This window comes from Protobothrops mucrosquamatus, unplaced genomic scaffold (assembly GCF_001527695.2).
Source record: "Protobothrops mucrosquamatus isolate PMUCROS unplaced genomic scaffold, P.Mucros_1.0 scaffold300, whole genome shotgun sequence".
In the NCBI taxonomy this organism is placed as follows: domain Eukaryota; kingdom Metazoa; phylum Chordata; class Lepidosauria; order Squamata; family Viperidae; genus Protobothrops; species Protobothrops mucrosquamatus.
Genome location: NW_015386643.1, coordinates 603,514 through 625,761, shown reverse-complemented (window position 1 = coordinate 625,761; position 22,248 = coordinate 603,514). Strand labels below are relative to the sequence as shown.

The 22,248-nt window shown below is 42.3% G+C and overlaps 1 protein-coding gene across 1 annotated transcript; it reads left to right on the top strand.

The window, feature by feature from the left end:
- Positions 1 to 916: 916 nt before the first annotated feature.
- Positions 917 to 19,394, top strand: LOC107286575 (potassium voltage-gated channel subfamily D member 1-like). Its single transcript, XM_015814968.1, has 5 exons — positions 917 to 1,072; positions 1,180 to 1,263; positions 3,312 to 3,407; positions 5,366 to 5,613; positions 19,178 to 19,394. Exons 1-5 carry the CDS (start codon positions 920 to 922, stop codon positions 19,392 to 19,394), a joined length of 798 nt encoding a protein of 265 aa, XP_015670454.1. The 5' UTR covers positions 917 to 919.
- The last annotated feature ends 2,854 nt before the right edge of the window (positions 19,395 to 22,248 follow it).

Genomic DNA, 22,248 nt, shown 5'->3' with positions numbered 1-22,248 from the left:
CAGCTTGTCACACAACTTAACATTTTCACAGCATGGAAATCAAAGGATCAAGATCTTTTCATTTGCTTGATTTTTTACATCAAGCTGCTCTTAACAGTGTGCTAGACTAGAGGGGTCAATGAAAAATTCAGCAGCTCATCCAAAATATCTCTCTCTCTCTCTCTCTCTCTCTCTCTCTCTCTCTCTCTCACACACACACACACACACACACACACACACACACACACACACTTGATGCCCCCCCCCCCCAAATCTACAAATATACACAGCCTGATTGTTGATTGAGAACCTGAACTTAATGATCTTATGCAGGCTCCTTTGATAAGGCAATGAGCCTGGCTTCAGTTGTGAAACCCACCCACTGACTTTGGAATAAGACCTGGGTTTTTTTTTTGTCAGAATGGTGATATATAGAAAGGAATAGAGATAATACTTCCTAATCTAAAGGTTTATTTTTCTAATGAGGAAGGGAAGATGTTTAAATGAACAATGGCGATCCTGGTGAATCCCCAGTATACCCAATGCTTTTTGCTGGGCAAAACTGACAGTCCGGTTTCTTATTTGCCAGTCTTTGATTACTTGGTGGGTGGGAGGACAGAGGCAGACTGCATAGTCTTGGATTCCAGACTTGAAAGTCCTGATTATGCTACTGAGCAGTCAGCTATTTTCTCCCCAGCCTTCTGTAACACTGGCCAAGAATAACGTTCCAGATGCATTGGATTTCAGTTCCTTTAATCCAGTGGAATACTACCTCAGGGTTATGGGAATTGAGGTTCAACCTATCTAAAAGGCACTAGTTGGTAGGGGGAATGTGTTCATTTCCGGGTGTTATAAGACAGAGCGTAACATGTTCATGTGGGCAATTGTGAGATGGCTTAAGGGCTGCAGTAACTGTCGTATCTCTTGCAGCTACGGCGACATGGTTCCAAGCACCATTGCAGGGAAGATCTTTGGATCCATCTGCTCTCTAAGTGGGGTGCTGGTCATCGCCCTTCCTGTACCTGTCATTGTTTCCAACTTCAGCCGTATCTACCACCAGAATCAGAGGGCAGATAAGCGACGAGCTCAGCAGGTAGATTTGAGAGGAGTAGGGGAGGAGGAAACCACAGACACGGGGGGGGGGGCTCAATTATCTGTGACATTCCACAAATGGTTCTCTGTGTTTCTCCCCCTTTACAGAAAGTTCGCCTGACCCGAATACGACTGGCCAAGAGTGGCACTACCAACGCTTTTCTTCGATACAAGCAGAGTGGAGGCCTTGGGGTATGAACTCAGTTCTCTGTTCACCTTGGTGCCCTCAGTTTTCTCCATGCCGGGCTGGGCATCCTTAAAACCATTGGCACAGATTGCTTTCTTAAACCAGTTGACTTTTCCTAGCTAAGGAAACCAAGGATCCGTGTGAATGGGAAAGTGCTGTTCCTCCTCCTTACTTGGGCCAATATGCTCAGTTTTTTTTCTATTGCAGTCAAAATTAGCAAACCTAAACCTTTGATTTTGGGGGCTGACTACAGCTGGGCTGTAATCTCCATTGCATTCCATCAGTGTGGAGAATAATTTGCCAGAGCTGCATGTTAAGCCAAAGATAGTTTTAGGCAGAGCTAGTTGCCGAAAGATAAGGAAAGAAAAAGAAAAAGGATAGGAGATAACCAGCTCGCTTTCCCTTTCTTGGCCCTCCACTTTCTGTCACATCTGTTATTGTTTTCTCTCTCTTGACCTGTTTTTCTGTTTCCCCATTTTATTTACTTTATTTATGGGGAGGGAGGCAGCACTTAGCCTAATTTCAGAAACAATCTGCAAATGATCAGTCTAGACCTCTGGCAAAAGGACTCTTGTCTCTTCTCTGGCAAAAAGAGAAGTTGATGTGATTGTTGTCAGAGGGCTTTTGAAATTAGGCTGAGTACCATGTTCGTCCTCAGGGCCAGCAGTTACACATCCTTGGGCCACCCTTAAAACAATGCTTTCACCATGGAGTCACTTTCTGAAACCAATGCTGGGAATGCTCTTCCCCAGGGAATAATTCTGGTTCTCTGTTATCTCCCACACTGGTGAATATAATCACAAAATCCCTTGAATGGGTCATTGGAAATGTTGGCATTTGCTTTAGATTTATGTCCAAGATTCCCATCTCTATTTCTTCTCCCTTTCATCAAATCTAAGGGAAGCTGCGAGCTCCTTTTGTGCAAAGTCCCATTCGTTAATGAGAGCAATTTAATTAAAGTGCTGTCCAAATAAAACAAACATTGCATTATACTACAAAATAATTTGTTTTGTGTTGGCTTGGGTGAGCACATGCGTTGCTGTTTACCTAGCCCATTTTCATTTAGTCAACAAATAGCAACAAATTATAGTTTACTATATTTGAACACATTCATTGTTAAGGAGAGTGGAAGACTGGCTGAAGAAACAGCTACTCTGGATGCTGTCCTATGCCATCAAAGGACCCAATTCATAGGTTCTGGACTTTCTGGGGCTACTGTTGTCCTAATGCCTTTCTGTCAGCTTTAACTGATTCAGATGCTATGTCTTTTGTGGTGCAATAAACTTAGCTGCTGTCATTCATGCATTGGTGTTTTCCAAATATTCTCTGAGTCAGACTGTCCTTGAAGATGGTTTGGAAATGTCAAGTGCTGCAAAATGCAGCCTCCCACATTGCTATCAAGTCTTGTACCACTTGGTTTCTGTCCTGACTGCTAATTCTTCTCCCTTTGTTGCTCTTAAATGCTTCGATCTTGGTTAACACAGGCATCATAGAAGCCCACTCTTAAAATTTGTTTACCTTGTTTGTGGTATATTATATGAACAGTGGTATGTAAATATATTTTAAAAAAATAATAACTTTAAAAGTCTAATCCAGTGCTCCTCAAACGCTTCCAATCTCGATTCCAATTTTAAATAAGCTCCTTGACTTCACATTACAACAAGAGCATTCTTTGTTGAAAGGCTCCCTAGTTTGCAAAATGTCAATACACTATAGACAGAAAAGGAGTCCATGGGAAAGGACAAATATAGCCACACCCCAACCCTGCAGTATTGTTTTCTAAATGCAGAAACCTTCTTTTCAATGGAAGGCACTCAGATACCCAGTTACCCTTCTTGCAATCTGAAATACAGTTATTTAAATATATTTAAAAGCTGAATAGGTTTCAAACCTTATATACCCCATTTTTACATTTCCACTTGCATGTCCAATGTTGGTTCTGATAATTTAGATATGTTGATATTCAGGCTGGAGCTACCAGTTGTTGAAACGAAATGGGTATGGACTGGTATGTCCATCAGATATACCATCTGCCTTTATCTTCTTTCACCAGGACAGAGATCCTGATGCACATGCCTTGGCAGTGCGCAACCGATCAGCTTTTGAACAACAGCACCACCATCTCTTGCACTGCTTGGAAAAAACTACAGTGAGTAACAGGAAGGAGGGGGTCAAAACAGAGGAGAGATGGAAGGAATTTGGGAAAACAGAAGTGGGTGGGTAAAGCCCGCATTTATATGTTGACAAATGAAATTTGCTTTCTGTCCAGTACCTTGCAAGCCAATCTTCCAGCTTTATGATCTACAAAATATTAAGCTACAATTTTGATGCTCAGAGAGAATAATGAGAGTTTCGTTCCAAAAATACTAGAGGGTTTCTTATTGAGGGAGAGGTTGGAACTGTGTTTATCTTATTCCTAGGCAGTTTTTTCCCCAGGCATACAATATGTACATAAAATAAAGAACTTCACCCGAAATAAAAGCAACAACATTAAAGGGGAGAGACTCATCACATTGGCTTTGTAGGGCAGATTCTCTCCCCCCCCCACCTCTCCCAGTAATGGCTTCATTGCTTCTGGTAGAGTGTTGGCTACTTTTTATAGTAACAAGGAGAACTGAAATTGCAGATAGCCAGTAGATGCGACCTTAAGTCCGTTACAGCCCTTTTAATGTTTATTATTAAATTATAGTTTAATTATTAAACTATAGTACAGGACAGAAATCTTAGGATCCTGTGAAGGTCTTGAAAGGCTGAGTTGTAGCCCCCAGTAACTGGGGTGGCGGCGATAGCATAGACACACTTCAAGTTGAGTATAACTCTGGAGACTGCATTATAATGTCCATATAGTTTAAGCTTTAATCTGTAAGAGGCCTTCAGCGAGTGATTTCAGCTAGAGTTCACGTGGAGCTGTCCAAGGTCCTGTTTTCATTTGCTCTTGGGTGCAGAAAGACTTGCCTTGATTTTGTTTATCTCGCCCGAATTTCATTACTGTCTTAACACTGCTCATCTTGACTGGAATATGACTGCCTAGATTTGATATGACAGTCTGAACTGATTCTACAGGTATACAAATATATGTTTTATATTTTTCTGCTCTAGTTGGAACCTAATGAACTAGAAGTGAGCAATGATTATGTTTCGCAAGATTAATTTACTAGGATAGTTAAAACAAGAAGGAGCAGCAATTGAAGGACACATTTCTCTTGGGGAAATGGTAATAACGTAACAGACTCGCCGTGAACTAAGAAAAGCGATGGATATTGGGTGCACTCCCGCCACCTTTTTTTTCATAAAAAGCTGTTGGTGGCTGAATCGGCAGTAACTGACCCAAGAAGAGGATCTTGGAGTTTTATTACTATTTCAATAAAGATGTCACTTCAGTGCGGGGAGGGGGGGGAAGGCAGAAACTATATTTTTAGTCATCAGGAATAGAACTGATAATAAAAGTGCTGGAATCATAATGCCTTAATACAAATTAATGGTGTCACCATTCTTAATATCCTATTCGTAATCTTTTTTTAGTTGTGGTCGGTATTTCTCAGAAGAGTATTGAGCTGAGAAGGCAAAAACGAAGTAATCCAAATTATTAAAAATCATTGGAGCAGGCTCCTTACCAGGAAAAGTTACAATATTTGAGGCTTTTTAGTTTAGGGGGGGGGGAAGAGGCAAGTGAAGGGGGTAGATCCTAGAATTGCACTAAATTACACATGAGGTGAAGGAAGTGTCTAGGGCAGGGATAGGCAACCTTGGCTCTTTTGTGACTCGCGGACTTCAACTCCCAGAATTCCTGAGCCAGCCATGCTGAGGAGAAATGGAGAAGTTTCCAAGCTGAGCCATGCTGGCTCGGGAATTCTGGGTGTTGAAGTCCGCGAGTCATAAAAGAGCCAAGGTTGCCTACCCCTGGTCTAGGGTAAAACTCTGATGAAGTATTAATTAAGTAATCTGATACAAGCAGACTGCTGGAAGAAGGGGGTGTTTGGGAGTAAGAATAGGTTTGCCCACTCACATTAACTTCTATTATTATTATTCTCCTTCTCTCCATCTTCCCCTCCCTGGTAATCTTTTTTTTTATTATTATTATTATTATTATTATTCACTCACATGCAGAGTCATGAGTTTACCGATGAACACTCCTACAGTGATTTTTGTCTGACTGAGCCCCTGGGTTACCGCACCAGCCGCAGCACCTCTCTCTCCTCTCAGCAAGGAAGCAAAGGGATTCTAAGCACCTCCTGCTGCCCCCGCCGCAACAGGCGTCGCACCACCCGCCTCACCAACTCCACCATGTCTGTGAGCCGCGCCAGTGCCCAAGAGCTGGATATGTTGAACAGCCAGAAAAGTGCTGCCCCCCAGAGGTAGGAAGTATGCCTGCAGCTTTTAACACCCAAGCAGTGGGAAGAAGGGATTGCTTCCACTTGCATTATTCATACTCAAAAAAAAAAAAAACCAACTTCGACTACATCCATTATCTGCAGGAGAGAGTGAGGACTGGGGAGACACAGCTCAAATGTGTTACCAAAGCTATTCAGCACAGAGAGAAGCCTCAGCTCGGTAGCAAAGCATTTTTAAGCCAGCGTTCTCAGGTTTAATTCCCAGAAGTTTCCTGCCTGAAGGGCCACTGACAGCTAGTGCTCACTGTGTTAGAATCACAGATTATTATTTTTTTAGATTGACATGCTGGAAAGGTAAACTGTGTCTCACTAGTACTCAAATAAAAAAGATAAAATAAATATAAACAAATAAGATTAAAAAAAAACTCATGGCCTTTCAGAATTCCCTTTATCTATCATAACTGTCATTTGGCTGAGACTGCTGGGAGTTTTATTTGGTTAATATCTGGAGTGCCACTGGTTCCCCATCTCTGCCTTCCTCCCTGGAGATCAAAGACCATCTGTAGAGTATGTAAAAATACCTCACAGTGATGCGTAAAGATTACCCCTAGAACCAAGGGCAATTAAATTAAAAAAATATTTAATACCCATTTAAAATACAGTAACCTGATGATTTGAACTCCAGGTCACTGAAGTTTTTGCAATAGTAAATATGCTAGTTGTCTTCACTATAGATAAGAAAATAATAAAAAAGTCTAGATAGTGAACATTGCAACACTTGGAGACAGCAGAATAGAAGAAAAGGAACTGGAGAAAATCACAAGATACAAAGACCTGCAAATAAAAGCAGAATGACTTGTGGCCCAAAAAAAAAAAAAATCAAAAAGGGTATATCGATAGGAATAGCACCTTGGGTACAATTCCGAAACATTTGGAGCACCACTTAAACATCATTGGCATTGATAAAAATCCCCAATTGCAAAAGGCTGATTTACTTGCAACAGCTTACCTGCGACAATACCTCTAACACCATCAAACAAAAACATCTGCCCACCTCAGGTCCTTGGGAAGGAGTCATTGGGAGGACAAAAATGCAGATCCAATCTAAACATCCAGCTGACTGCTGTGATTGCATATATGGCAGTATAGTATACTGCCATAGCTGCTTCCCTTCCATCTCTTGCGTAACTGATTTTAACAGCTAATAAATATGACCAGATTTGTTTAATAATACAGTGGATCTAATTGTACTATGCTGTCAAGTACAACCAGATCCACGGTAGGATGAAGCATAAAAGAGATTTATGACCAGTTTACTAAGAAAATCTGTTTGGGCTCTGAAGGAGGAGGTTGGGCAGTTATGGCCTTAACAGAAATAGATAGACTGGATAGAGAAGTTTATGGTTAGGGTTAGGCTAGGGCAGGGGTTGCCGGGGGGGGGGAGCTTGATTGAAGAGTTTAATTAAAAAGAAATAGAGGCTGCTGTGCATGCGTTTTCTCTCTCTCTTTCTCTCTCTCTCTCTCTTTCTTTCCCCCCCTCTCTCTCCCTCTCTCCGATCTTCTGCTCACCTGGCAAGCTGGCTTCATGCTGTTCTCCGACAAGCTGACACACATTCTTATTGGGCTGGCTCTCTCCTGCCCATGGTCTGCCAGTCCTCTTTCCCCACTCAATGTGTGTGTGTGTGTGTGTGAGAGAGAGAGAGAGAGAGGGGGAGAGAGAGAGAGAGAGAGAGAGAGAGAGAGAGAGAGAGAGAGAGAGAAGGGAAGCGCAAGTGCCTCTCTCTGTCTATGTCTCTCTCTCTGCAAATGGCGGAGGAGGCTGGGAGCTACAGGAGAAGGCTCAAAGAGCCACATGTGGCTCCGGAGCCGCAGGTTGCCAACCCGTGGGCTAGGGCAACATGGAGGAAGTGAATCAACAATATAAGTGACATGTTAGTGCCTATCAACTTTGCCCCTGGGGCTATTTTTGTCTACTTTGGTTTTCTGGTTAAACAATGAACTAGCCATACTAGCCCAATGGCTTAGCTTGAATGTTCAGCATTTCTCCTCCAGTGAAAGCACAAGATTTTCAGTTCTTTTTGCCTTTGAATGGAATGCCTAAGTTCTGCTCTGCAAGGTAAACCAGATCAGGAAATGCACTCCACAAGATGACTGGAATTTTATTTGATTAGGTTAGGTTGTAGTAACAGAATTATGCAAAACTGTTGTGTTTCCCTCACTCTCATGCCCCAGGAAGTCAGGGGGAGCCAGTCTGAGTTTCTTTTTCATGCTTTCCCCCCACGCTTAACTGATGCTTCTTCTGCTCCTCTTATCCTAATGACTTCCGGATGCCTTCTCCAAGGTCATTTCCGTAGCTTGCTAATCAGAATCACATTCCAAAACCAGGAATTAGAACAAGAGGTGGGTAAAACCAAGCTGGGTTGTAAAAAAAAAAATCAAGATGACAACCACCTGATTGAAGTCCCACCTCTCTTTATGGCATCACGAAGCACATTGAAAAGCAGCAGGTCACCTATCATATAATCATGAGTGCCATCTTCAATGTTTCTTTCTCCCCCTCCATAGATGCTGCTGGGGCCAGCCCAAAAACTAAAATAAATTCAAGGCAATTACTATAATTATCTATGTGTATTTGTAATTTTCCTCTTCTTTCACACTGAAGGTGGCAACTCACTATCAGGTAGTTGATGTGATCCTGATTGGTTCTTTTAAAGTTTACAGTTTTGTATGGGGATTTAACTGGCTCATTTGGATATTGCTTTGAATGAAATGCAGATAATAAATTACAAGCAAATCAATGCTTGCAAGAAGCATGGAAGCTTAAGAGTAACATATTATTCACTATTGCTCTGTAAGATGGGGGTAGGAGCTTGGGAATGGAGATAACACTTTCTGCTTTGGCCACTTATTCTATGGGGCAGATCAGGACTCCTGGCTGGAGCTTCCCATGCATGACCTAGAGCAGGGGGAAGTGATCTGAGGCCCCACATCCATTTGGACACCATCTTCTACAATACCTTCTACAATACCTTGTAACTGTGAGAGGGAACTCGGAGTCCTAATGGACAATCACTTAAATATGAGCCAGCAGTGTGCTGCAGCTGCCAAAAAAAGCCAACACAGTACTAGGCTGCATTAATAAGAGGGATAGAATCAAGATCACGTGAAGTGTTAATACCACTTTACAATGCCTTGGTAAGGCCGCACTTGGAATACTGCATCCAGTTTTGGTCACCGCGATGTAAAAAAGATGTTGAGACTCTAGAAAGAGTACAGAGAAGAGCAACAAAGATGATTAGGAAACCGGAGGCTAAAACATATAAGGAACGGTTGCTGGAATTGGGTATGTCTAGTTTAATGAAGAGAAGGACGAGGGGGGACATGATAGCAGTGTTCCAGTATCTCAGGGACTGCCACAAAGAAGAGGGAGTCAAGCTATTCTCCAAAGCATCTGAAGGCAGGACAAGAAGCAACGGATGGAAACTAACCAAAGAGAGAAGCAACCTAAAACTAAGGAGAAATTTCCCGACAGCTAGAACAATCAGTGGAACAACCTGCCTCCAGAAGCTGTGAATGCTCCAACACTGGAAGGTTTTTTTTTTTTAAAGAAAAGACCTTGCTGAGTCCTGCCTTTCCTGAGGGAAAACATCCCCCAGTAGATCTGGATGGCCCCAAGTCCGTTTGGCCAGGAGCTTAAGCGAGTTTTATTGTTTGGTTGTTTTGTTTTGAGAATGGTCTTTTGATTCCAAGCATGGATTAGGATGTGGATTGTATACAGGTAGTCCTCAACTTACAACCATTCATTTAGTGACCATTCAAAGTTACAGTGGCACTGAAAAAAGTGATTTGTGACCTTTTTTCACATTTACGACCATAAGTAAATCAATGGTTACAAGAAGCAAGCATCACTGCCATGATCAAAATTTGGACGCTTGGCAACTGGTGTGTGTTTATGATACTTGCAGCGTCCGGGAGTCATGCGATCGCCTTTTGCGACCCTCTGACCAGCAAAGTCAACGGGGAAGCCAGCTTACTAGCTTAACAGCTGCAGTGATGCCCTTAACAACTGTGGTAAGGAAGATCGCAAAATGGGGCAAAAACTCAACAGCTATCTTGTTTAGTAACAGAAAGTTGTGGTCAGTTGTGGTCATCTGTCAAAGACTACCTGTAATGATTTTATGAATTATGCTATTGTTTGGAGGAGAAGGGTTGCCATTGTGTGCCATCCAGGGTCACTTTTGTGAGATGAGTAGCTATATACACATTATTTAAATAAGTAAATGAGTCAACGATGGTGGCTAAAGGTAAACGTTTCCCATGTCCGACTCTAGGGTCCGGTGCTCATCCCTGTTTCTTAGCCGAGGGGGCCTGTGTGGTCCAAAGAAAATTTCCGTGGTCACGTGGCCGGCATGGCTCTATGCCAAAGGTGCACGGAATGCTGTTACTTCCCACTGAAGTGGTGCCTCTTAATCTATTTGCATTTGCATGCTTTCTAACTGCTAGCTGGGCAGGAGCTGTGGCAAGTAACGGAAGTCAAATTCGGACTGCCAGCATCTTTAACGGCTGAGCCATTGTGCCCCTTATTGCTGGTGGCTAATGGGAATGAAATCCCAAACATTTTGCCTTTCTGGACTAACACATGAGCTGGTCTCTGTTGCTTAATACATAGGAGATCTGTGCCATGCAGTTCTATTGATTGATTTATTATATTATTCATAGGCTGCCCTGCATGATTAACTCTCCCCTTGTGGTTTGTAACATATTAAAATTTAAAATTTCTTTACAACTCTTTACCGTTCAGAACCTTGTGATCTAGAAATATTGTAACAGGGCTATAGCAATGTTATGGCAGCAATCATATGCATGAATGCTCAAAAGTACACCCCGTTGTGTTAAGTGGGACAGACAGGTGAATTTTCACTTATTCCATTTTGAAGAACTGCTGCTTTTGTGGCACTAATTTGATAGCGATTAACTGCAGGTGTCAGCAAGTAGCTGACCTTGGCTAATTCCCCAGAAGCAAAGTTGATCTGACCTGGTTTATACATGAATGGGAGACCACCAGGAATCTGCTAAAACTATAGGGCAAATGGTTTGTAGTTAGGTCCCTACTTATTTTATTTAAATGGACTTATGAGGACTGTAGTGGACATGGGTGATCACCAAGGGCTACCTTAAGGGCTTTGAGGTAGAAAGTGGGGATTGTTTCAGTGCAGTAGGAGGGCACTGCTGCAAATTGGATTTTTCTGCCTGATTTTGTTGTGCTATTAGGCTGTCTAGGGTCATAAAGAGATGCTGCATGTGGCTTGTTGGTATGAGTCCTTGCCTCACATGGCTGTATTTACAAAAAACTATATTACTTCCCACCAGAGTGGGGAGGCAGGGGATGCTATGGTACCCCTCTCCTAAGAGAGCCATTTAATGGGATCAGGAAAAAGGGCCTTCTCTGCAGTGGTTCCCTCCCTGTGGAACATCATCCCTGCAGAGATAAGATTGGCTCCCACTCTGACACTATTTTACAAGGCCCTGTAGACGTGGTTCTGCCAACAGGCCTGGGAACCCCAGAATGATATGAAGCCCATTAACAGGCTGGTTTGTTTTTTGTTGCCCGGGACATGGGGGTGATTGTTTTTCGTACTGGGCTTTTATTTTTATCAGCTGCCTGGAATCACTGAGAGTGTTGGGCGGCCATATACATTTTCTTAATTAATTAATTCTAGTTTGTTTATGAAGCCTTGGCTCAATACTGCATGAGCCCAACCACTGTAATTCATAAAGCTTAAAGGCTTATATGTTGTATGACTCCAGCCACTGCAGTGTCAAAATCATAATGGTTTAGTTTGTTTTGTGACCCTCTCCAATGTTGATTTATTCAGGAAAACCATGGTTAAGCAAACCGCAGCTTATTCTGAACCAAGCTGGAGCTTGTCTTTATTGTACACATGACCTGTTGAAGTATTTCAACACATGACCTGTTGAAGTATTTCTTGCTGGAAGATCTAACAGATATAGCAGTTTTTCTTATTCTGGTGCCAGATGTGAGGGACTGAGTGCGAATGATAAGAACTGAAGTCCTGTATCCAAAGGGCATTCTGGAAAGCTACATTAGAGTGGTGTCTATAACTGATGAAAGATGAGATCAAAACGATTGGAGAGAAGCTTTTCATCTCTCCACATAACTGTTTCAATTTCCCTGGGAAGATTCAGTCCTGCTGAGAATCTAAGACTTAGTGCAGATTTAAAATTGAGTTCCATTAACAAGAGAGGGGATAGGATAGTACTTTAGATCAGGGGTCCCCACCCCCCTGGTCCGTGGACCAGTACCGGGCCACGGCATGCCAGCAACGGGTCCACACAAACAAGCAAAGACCCATCCTTGGGATGCAGGCAGCACACAAAAACCATGCACCCTCTCTCCACAGAACCGGTCCCTGGTGCCCAAAAAGTTGGGGACCTCTGCTTTAGATTATGTCACCAAAACAAAAAATGTTTGACTAAAGGAGTTACCAAACATTCCATGGACACAACTTTAATTTAATGTCTCCATTTCAAGAATGATTCTGGGGAAAGCTGAAATGATAGATGGGTTTGAATGGAAAGACATCTGAGGAAAGGCTGAAGGAGGATGGACAGTGCAAGTACAGAGAAAAGAAGTTTAGGGAAGAAGCATAAAAGTCACTTCCATTATCTGAAGGAAATAATAGGGAGAATGGCTGACTGCTTATTGGCACCCATTCAGGAAAAAAAGAACCTATGGCAAGAAAGTAGGCATAGCATCGGCATCTGGAAGAGCCAGAAGAAGCATTCATTGGGGAGAAACATTCAGTCATGGGTGTTTTGTGTCAGAACGAGATGGCTTTTGATTACTGCTCTAGGCTCCGTTTGTGCTATTTCTATTGAGTCTTCCAACAGAATGAAGAGCTTGTCAGTCAAAAGGATGAGTTAAGTATCTGCCGATTGACTGCTATAAATGTGATCTCTCCCCCCCACTTCCTCCTCCTCCTCCTCGCAGTAATTGACTCAGCTGCTCTGATGCAACTGGTCATTCAGGAGGAGAAAGAATTGGCCATGATATAATTGAACTACTGCAAAGGAAATGGAAGAAACCAACTTTCATATACTGAGGTGGACAAAGATAGGCAGAAGAACGCACACCCAGGTGTAAAATGGATGCGGGCTGAGTGTAGGGATACCAGCAGCCTAAAGGCTGAAAGAAAAACGGGCAGATAAATGGAGAAACCGGAGGACACAGAAGACCAAGGAAACCATGGGGGTCTGAAATATGGAAGTAATGGTACGCAAGAGACAGATCAGCAGGAGACACTGTGAGCAACTCAAGAAGATGGCTGAGGTGAATTTAATATATGAATGATCAGCCAAATGTTAGGCTGCAGGTCTCCAACGTTGCTGAAGTCAGTTCCTAAGTACTAGCCTTAATTTCAGCAAGACTCGTGTTTCTTACCGCTTTTTGAAATCATGGCTCTTCTGCCACCTCCTGGCAGAAGAGTGGCAACACCAGAGGAATAGTACCAACCAAGAGCCAACCGTCCCATTGGCATATGCAGCAAAAGAAACTCCTCGCACATTATTTTACCAAGAGCAGTGCTGTTTTTCTAAAAAAAAAAAAAAAAAAAGTGCCAGAATTCACACATATCACACAACCCGCCTTGCAAGGTTCCATCCAAAAAAGGTGCCAGAACTCCGTTCTGGGCGTTCTATGAGAAAAAAAAGCCCTGACCAAGAGTATAACTTTAATGATAGATCCAAATAGGTATAGAACAGTGGTTCTCAACCTTTTTAATGCCGCAACCCCAACCGGTCGTAAGACAAGGACTAAACTGGTCATAAGTCGAGGACTTTCCCTGCCTGGGAGTGCCGCGCATGCGTGGTTCCGCCCCCTGCGCTGGCCGAGGCGTAGCTGGCAAGCGGCAGAGACGGAGCAGGCCGACCACCAGCTGGCCCAGCCCAAGGGAGGTAAGGCACCCGCCGGAAAAGGGGGGAAAATGGCGGACAGCCTTGCTTGGCGACCCCCGTGAAATGGTCGATCGACTCCAAATGGGGTCATGACCCATAGGTTGAGAACCGCTGGTATAGAAGAAGCAAAGATGGTTCTGAGGTTTTGGCACGAAAGGTAGCATAGTTAAACTCTCCCCCTCCCTTTCCTCCCTGGGCCACCCTGTGTCCATTGTCCACCAATACAGTTCAATCGTATTGTTTTGGGAAACAGTCTGCGCTGCTCGAAAGGTTCCCATCAGGCGACCTTGAAGTGTCTGGACTTTCTCAGGCTGCAAATGGCTCACACAAATAGACATGAGTGAGAAATACGAGTCTTGCTGAAATTAAGGCTGGTGCTTAGAAACTGAATCCAACAATGTTGGGAGACCTCTTGACTTATTTTTTTTTTGAAATCATGGATCTTCTGCCACCTTCTGGTAGAAGAGTGGCAACACCAGAAGAATAGTACCAAACGTCTATGGAGATTCTCAGTCATCCAGGTCATAGTTATCCCAAAGGTGCTTTTTCAAGAGGCAACTGGACTTTCTTGTTCCTCTTTGAAGACGTTTTGCTTCTCATCCAAGAAGCTTCTTCAGCTCTGACTGGGGGCTTAAGGCTTTGAACAGTTTCAAGCACACAAATGGCTCCATAACATTCCCAAACATAAAAACATACAAAGCCAGGGCCTGAAATATTATAACCCAAGCACTTGGTCCTCAATATGGGTCACAATAGAGATGCCAGAGGGTTGCACTCCAAAGACCTTTGCCTGATGTGAACTCTGCTATTGTGGCTTGCAAACCACAGCTTACAACAGTGATGGCGAACCTTTTAGAGACCGAGTGCCCAAACTGCAACCCAAAACCACTTATGCATCGTTGGGTGCCGCGTGGGTATGGCTCATTGGCTGGGTGTTGCCCATTGGCTGGGCGTGCCCATTGGGTGGGCGTGGCTACGGTGGTAACGGCAGATTGGGTGGGACTAAAAAGTTCAATCAATCAATTCCAACTTTGCAAGATTTTTTTTTCCCGCAAGAAGTTGAAATTGACTGATTGATTGAACCTTTTTTTTTTTTGCATACGGCGACGGAGGCCTAAAGCGAAAAGGTTTTATAAAACCCAGCTGAAGGCCTAGGACTGGGGCGACGGCATGCGTGCCCACAGAGAGGGCTCTGAGTGCCGCTTCTGGCACCCGTGCCATAGGTTCACCACCACTGGCTTACAACTTAGCCAGTTCTGTAAACCCAGCCATTTAGATCACACACACAGTAAGCTACAATGTAGTTGGTTTACTTATGGTTTTAGTACTGTATGTTGTATGAATGCAGCCAGTGTTGTTTGTAAACTGTATTTAATTGTTAAGCTTATTGCCTGCACTTCATCAGGTGAGCTTCCTTTTTGTGCTTTGACTTAAAACTCTTTCCCCCTTACTGTATATGTATTTCTTTTTTAAAAAAAAATTATTAAATACATTTTTATAAAGTGAAAAAAGATAAACACAAAATTGTATAAAGAAAAAGTTACAAAATGAAGAGAGGTAAAGAAAAAAAAGTGTTAAATCCCTTACTGGATGTTACATCATGAGGAAAGAATCACATTCTCTCTACCTGCTGAAAGATGCTCCTCCTCAACTCTGGCTGAGCTTTTAAAATGCTCATGCATGACTAAGAATAATTTTCCTTTAAAAACACCACTGGTGAAAGAAAAGCAGTGAAGACAGGAAGCCTTCAGAGGCCAGTTTCCATTCCATTAAAACTTCTGATACTTGAATGGCACACAATAGGTGTGAAAAATTTACCTCAGATGTATTCATCTCTTCCATTTCTCTGGAATGACTTCCTTCCTTCCATCTTTTCTTCCTCTGCCCCTCCCCCCTCCCTCCCTGTGGGCACAAATATACTAAATCACTAATGATGATGATGATGATGATGATGATGATGATGATGTTGGAAGGGATCTTGTAGGTCATCTAGTCCAACCCCCTGCTCAGGCAGGAAACCCTATACCATTTCGGACAAATGGCTGTCCAGTCTCTTCTTAAAAACTTCCAGTGTTGGAGCATTCACTGCTTCTGGAGGCAGGTCGTTCCACTGGTTAATTGTTCTAACTGTCAGGAAGTTTCTCTTAATTCTAGTTCTTAGTTCTTATACTTTTTTCAGTCTTCCTTTCAGATGATTGACCGACTATAATAGCCACATTAGATAGTGCCTGCGTGCATGCGCAAACAGGTCGCTAGCACCCGCGTACATGTGCAAATGGGCCGCTAGCGCCCGCGTGTATGCGCAAACCAGCCACTAGTGTCCACGTGATACTGGCAGCACTAGCGGCCCCGTGCATGCGCAAACGGGACTGCTAGCACCCGCGTGGTGGCATTTGTGCAAGTGGGGAGGGTGCATGCATACGTGTCAACGCTGCAAATACTGTATATTCTTGCTTTGACAAAATATGCAGAACTGTCTGGTATTTTTAGAGTTAATGTAGAGCAGAGGAGGGAGGAGGGAAAAGCCCGGGAACCTTTGCCCTTCACACTAATTGGAGAACGTGATATATGACAGCAAATTTAGGGAGGGAACATGCTGATAACTTAATTGCTCAGGGGAAGAGAATTTAGATCTTAGCATCCCTTCGTTATGCCATGCCGACATTTTGTAACATAATAAAAGACTTTTAGGAAAATCAATGCTTGGAAGTTCTTTGAAGTGTTTCATTAGCCGGAACCATGACAATAAGTGTGTGCACTCGCCAGCCATTCCCGCAGCCCGGTGGCCAACAGGCCACGGATCGGTACTAGACCTGGGCCCATAGGTTGGGGACCCCTGCATTAAAATATAAATTAAAGCCAAAGACACATGGGGAGGGCAGGGGCGGAATGGGAGGAGGTGAGATCTGTTGTTACTCAATCAACCATCTCCACTGTGCTATTTCCCCATTGGGGCCCCAAACCAACTGGCAGAGGCAGGTCTTTAGGCCCTTAGGAAAGGATAGGAGGGTTGGGGCCAACAACTTAAGATGGAGATGGGCTGGAGCAACAGCAGAGAAGGCCCTCTTCCTGGACCCCGCCAGCTGGAATTATTGGGCTGATGGGACCCTCAGCACGCCTCCTCTGCCGGCACGAGTGGGACAGATGAAACATTGGGTGCTACATATTTACCAACCAAATGCAGGAATCGTCAAATAAGGATGTGGACAGTTCCAATTCCCTCAATTCAGTCTTGTATTCTGTTAAATATTTGGTCTCTTCCCTGCTGGAGTAGAGCTGGGCTATATAATTCAAAGTCATTCAAATGATTGAAAAATCTTTCATTTAGTAAAAGGAAAACCTTTCACTAGAGGCTGAGTGCATACACTGTGCTAAGCCAAATGTGACTTGTTTGTTTTTATTTATTTTTGTGCTTTTAAAAAAGTTAACAAAAAAAGAAAATGAGTAAAGCACCAAGATAATTATGATTGATACTTTCTCAAAGGAAAGAATACATGAAAAATGCTTTAAAAAGGTTAGAAAATATAACAGAAAAAAGAAAATATAATTATTAACAGTTACAATATATAATATCTAAACTTATCTAATGTAAATATTATTCAAGTATGTGTATATTTATTTCTAATACATTTATATAACCATTCTTTTTACCTACCATATTTTATATACATGAATTCCATATCTCATTATACTTATCCATACAAAGTCTGTGTCTCTAGGCAATCTGCTCAAAGGTAGCAAGTAAAATCAGGTCTTCAGTCCAGTGAAAGGGCCACACATTTATCTTTCCAATACAGCAATTTCAGTCTTTTGACCACAGGAAAGGCCATTTACATTGTCCACTTGTCAAATTCCATATAATAGGTATGTAATTCAAGAAATATTATCCTCTGAAAAATTTAACTTTTGTCCCAATGTCATATTTGTATAGTCCACTGCTTTCTCTCAAAGTTTAATAAGTAAAGGACATTGTAAAAACACGTATTTTAATGAAGCATTATACTTATTACATCTTAGTCCTTTTCTATACAAACATAATAGAGTCCAATAAACTGTAAAAATTATTTTTTGTTGTATCTTAATTTATTGACACTTGCTATAGAAGTTAAGAAACTCTCCATTATCTAGGCCAGTGGTCCCCAACCTTTTGGGCACCAGGGACTGGTGCCATGGAAAAAGGTTTTTCTGCGGACCAGAGAAGTGCGTGGTTTTGAATACTGCCTGCATCCCAAGGATGGAGCTTTGCTTTTTGTGTGGCCCACTTGCTGGTATGCTGTGGACCGGTGCTTGTCCACGTACTGGGGGTTGGGGACCCCTGATCTAGGCAACCAATCAAAGAGAGAAGCAACCTTGAACTAAGGAGAAATTTCCTGACAGAACAATTAATCAGTGGAACAACCTGCCTCCAGAAGTTGTGAATGCTCCAACACTAGAAGTTTTTAAGAAGAGACTGGACAACCATTTGTCTGAAATGGTACAAGGTTTCCTGCCTGAGCAGGGGGTTGGACTAGATGACCTCCAAGATTGTTGTTGTTAAATATAAACCTTTTTATTCCTTTCATTTCTTATTATCTGCATATCAAATTGATGTATCAATAACAAGTAACTATAACAATGAATATGTTTTTTTAGTTTTATAGGATTTAACAAGTTGTTCTACAATCTCAAGTGTCTCAAAAGATGCTGGTCCAACAATGTTGTTAACAAATGTTGTAGCTGTAAATATTGCCATTTACAGCTACAAAGTGATCTGTTTATGGCTTAGCAGATGTTGTGAATCCAGTTGCTGATCTATATATTCTTTTAAAACTATCATTTATCTCAACATGACCATTCCCCCCCTTTTTTTTCATTCCTCCTTTCTAAATATGATTAAAGTCTTTGCAGTGATCATCCTGTATATCAAGCCACATGGTTTTAGTATCATTTGAAACATATCACATATTATCTTTTAATTTTTGCCTGCTATTGTTTTATTGTTATGATTTTTCTATTTGGAATTTAATAAAATGTCTTTTTAAAAAAGCGATGACCGAGAAGATTGAAGGAATACAAGCAAACCAAAGACAGCTTGGCTTTTGGGCTATATCTCTGAAATAGAATGGATGCTTATCACTCAATATACTGCTGATGGGTTATAAACAGCTGAGGAAACTGTCTCAAGGATTGGACAGGGAACAAATTATGGAAGATGGAAATGATACATTTCAAAATAATTAAAATGTAGGGGATCAGCTCTTTGGGAGAAGCAGCGCTCTGCCATAGACCTTTGTAACCCCAGCTCTGTAAGGAAGGTTGAAGTTCACTCAGCGGCTTCAGAAATATATTGGCTAGTGTGACTGCGTTTGTACAACATGCTCCTTTTGTTTAGTTTTAATACTTGTTAGGAATGTTTGTGGTTCAGCCCATCGCTGAGCCTCCAGATATGGCTAAGTTTATTTGCATTTTTCAGCATTTGGCCATGTGAGCCGGGAGTTGTGGTCAGCTATATCTGGGAAGTCTTTGATTCTCCACCCAAGGTCTATTATTAAAGAATCTCATACTTTGAGGCTGGGATGACCTCTGCATTTGTAATTTCTCTCTCTCTTTCTTCCTTTGTCTTCTGCTTCTCTAGCCGTTCCAACTTGAATGCCAAAACCCATGACAACTTGAAGCTGAACTGTGACACCACTGACTTCACAGCAGCCATTATCTGCATCCCCACTCCTCCTGCCAACACACCAGATGACAGTCAGCCTCCGTCACCTCGAGGCCCTGGTGGACCCGTGCGCAATTCCAGCCTTTCCCCTCCGTACCTTCTTCACGAGACTGTCAAGATCTCCTCCTTGTAAGAGGAGGCTGGGGTGGGGTCGGGTTGGTGGTCCTTTCTCCTTCGGGAGTCCCTGTTGGTCAACAGAGTCTTATTTAGGATCTGGGAATGGGCTCTTCCGCATAGGTGTTCTACCCCACCCTGTTGCTGCAACCTGGAGAAGATCAGAGGGAATCAGCTTTCTTTGTCGGGGTGATATTGATACCCACCAACACAGGAAGTTCTTATGTAAGAGGTGCCTGCCCAACTCCCATAACCCAGCAGTCAAAGCCATAGAGGAGATGAAGTGGATCCCAGATGCTATGCAACTTCAGAAGAGTAGAGCAATGCAGGGAAAACTGGGTCACAGTAGATGGATCTCTGGGGTACTCAGGAACATATCCCTGCTATGGGGGATGGGGTTTTTTACCCTTTAGATAGTTTCACAATACCAAACCTCTTGTCTCTGAAGTTGTGGACAAGGGTGGGCTAAGACTCCTGCTTTTTGTTCTCTTAACTCTAGAACTGAAGAAGGGTTTAGATTCTAGAGCAGGAAAGGAATCAAGGACTTTGGCACCCATGGCTTTAGAAGGGAAGAAGAATCTAATGGTGAAGAAGTCATAGGTTTCGTACATCAGTGTAGCCGGGGCTGACAGATGAGTTGCCGCCTCAGAAAACTTAGTCCTCAAGGTCTAAGTCTCTCAAGAGAGAGAAAACCTCTTTAATTAATTCTGTCCCCAGCATAGTCAAGAAAGTGTGGTGGAGTGATTAGAGCAATGACCCATGGATGCTTGCAAGATTTAAGGAGGGAAATGAAAAAGGAAAAAAAAAACACCAGAATCAACAAAGCTTCCAACAATTTTTCTATCTCCTGGCTAAGCCATGACATCACTGGGGTGGATGGAGCCTATCAGCTTCCCCCAAACCCCACCTGCCACTTTTTCTCTTATTCTCTCCTTCTCTCCCAATACCTGTTCTGTCTCTTGGAAACTGCACTTTAAAAGCAAAAGAAAAAAGTCTATTGCACCAAAATGCTACACCTCATGGGAATCTCATGTATTATGATCCCAACCATACATACATACACACACACACAAAGAGAAACCTGCACTTCCCCACATTGTGTAGCATAAAGACTGTGCATGTGTATTATACCTCCAAGAGTTGAGATCCCAAGTCTACAGCTGCAAACTGTCACATGCATGTATAGCTGGGTTCCCGTCTCATCTCACCACCCTGATGGAAAATATGCTGTGAAGAACTGAACCAACTCTGCAGAGCAGGATACAGTGGTCTATGTGGCCGTCTTTCTCCTACAGACATTTTTTGCATTATAATAACCAGGGAGAGAAAGACTGAATCTTGATATTAACCAAGCACTGTAACTGGGGAAGGAACTAAAATGGCAGAAAGCAGAGAAGAAGCAAAAGCACTTTGGTGGGATAATGGATACCGTTCTAGGTATCAAACCAGCCACAAGGCCCATAGCATGCATCAAGTTGGCCAGCTCTCATGTCCAGAAAAGGATTTTCTCTCAAACAGGAATGGCTTCTTTGTTCTGTTTGTGTCCATCCTGACTGTTTTCTGGGGGTTTTTTTTGTTGCTAATTATGTTGGATTCTCTCTCCTGGATATATATGTGGAATAACAATAACCTGTTATGAGACAGCTGAAAATCACCAGTCAATTAAGACACAACTTAGGGGATGCCAGTCTTCCACAAATTGTTGCCCTCCACATATACTGGAATGTTTCCCACAATTCCTCAGCCAGCATGAATTTTGGCCATGCTAAAGAATTATGGGAAACGGTAATGGCCAAATTACAAAAAAAACCTGCTCTACTGGAGGCCTGCAAAGCAGCAGCATATTAGTGAATATGAATGGAATGAAATGCGTTCAGGCTAAATTCCTAAACCAGCCTGTACTCTGGTAAATGGGACTCATGGGGTGCTGAAAGTTAGTATCCTCAGACAGACCCACATAACACATACTCTGGCTTTTCTCCCTTTCTTCCTCTACATTTGTTTCTCAGGGTTGCTGTTCCATTTATGCACCAGAGTTTCCCACACAAGTGAAGCAATATCTCCATGTGTCGGATAGTTAAAAAAATGCTGTCAATTTTTCCCCGTGCACTTTAATGCTGATCACAAATGTACTTTTAGCAAACGATGGGAACTGAATGATATCCAAGGAAAAGAATATGTCTTTTATTCTTTTTTTTATCTCTTAGGGGAACTGGAAATTCAACAATAGTTTTAAGTACAAATGCTTAAAAAAGATAATGCAGACAGGTCAGGAACAGAATATAATTTGTTCATTTTCCTGAAATCTCTTCTGTTTTTTTTTCCATAAATGGTGCTATCAGGCATTCTGGGAATAAAGCAGCCCAACTGCACAATGAAAATCTCACAAGCACCCTAAATGTAGAATATAGTACCCGGTGTCAGCTTCAGAGTTAAACAGAACAAGAATTCTCTATCCTCATGAAACTGATAGCAATATTCCAAGGTTTTACTATATGCAAAGAAAATCTGCATTTTCTTACACATAGTTCCCTTCTCCAGCTTACAATCTCTGATCTGTCTCAAATGAAGGCCATATATGAGAATTCTTACACATCTAATAACAAAGCACCAGAATCCATTTGCAAAGCTTTTTCTAGATTAGATAATTTACTGCTTCAAGAACATTGTGGTGAAGGTACATGTCTGAATGGTCCTCTCTAAGAGTAAAAAAACATGTCACCAAAAAAACTAGAAGGAACTTTCTCTAGCTTGTTAATTCACCACATGCAAGAAGTTTTGACTTTTGTTTCTGATATGCAAACCCTTTCACTTTCTGAAGTGATGGGATAGTCTGGAAAATGTTACTCGTCCATTTTGCTGAATATATGAAT

Coding starts and splice junctions, on each gene's coding strand:
- LOC107286575 (XM_015814968.1), top strand. CDS start 920: ATGGTTCCAAGCACCATTGCAGGGAAGATCTTTGGATCCATCTGCTCT. Junction 1,073..1,179: donor ATAAGCGACGAGCTCAGCAG/GTAGATTTGAGA, acceptor CCCCCTTTACAG/AAAGTTCGCCTGACCCGAAT. Junction 1,264..3,311: donor AGCAGAGTGGAGGCCTTGGG/GTATGAACTCAG, acceptor TTCTTTCACCAG/GACAGAGATCCTGATGCACA.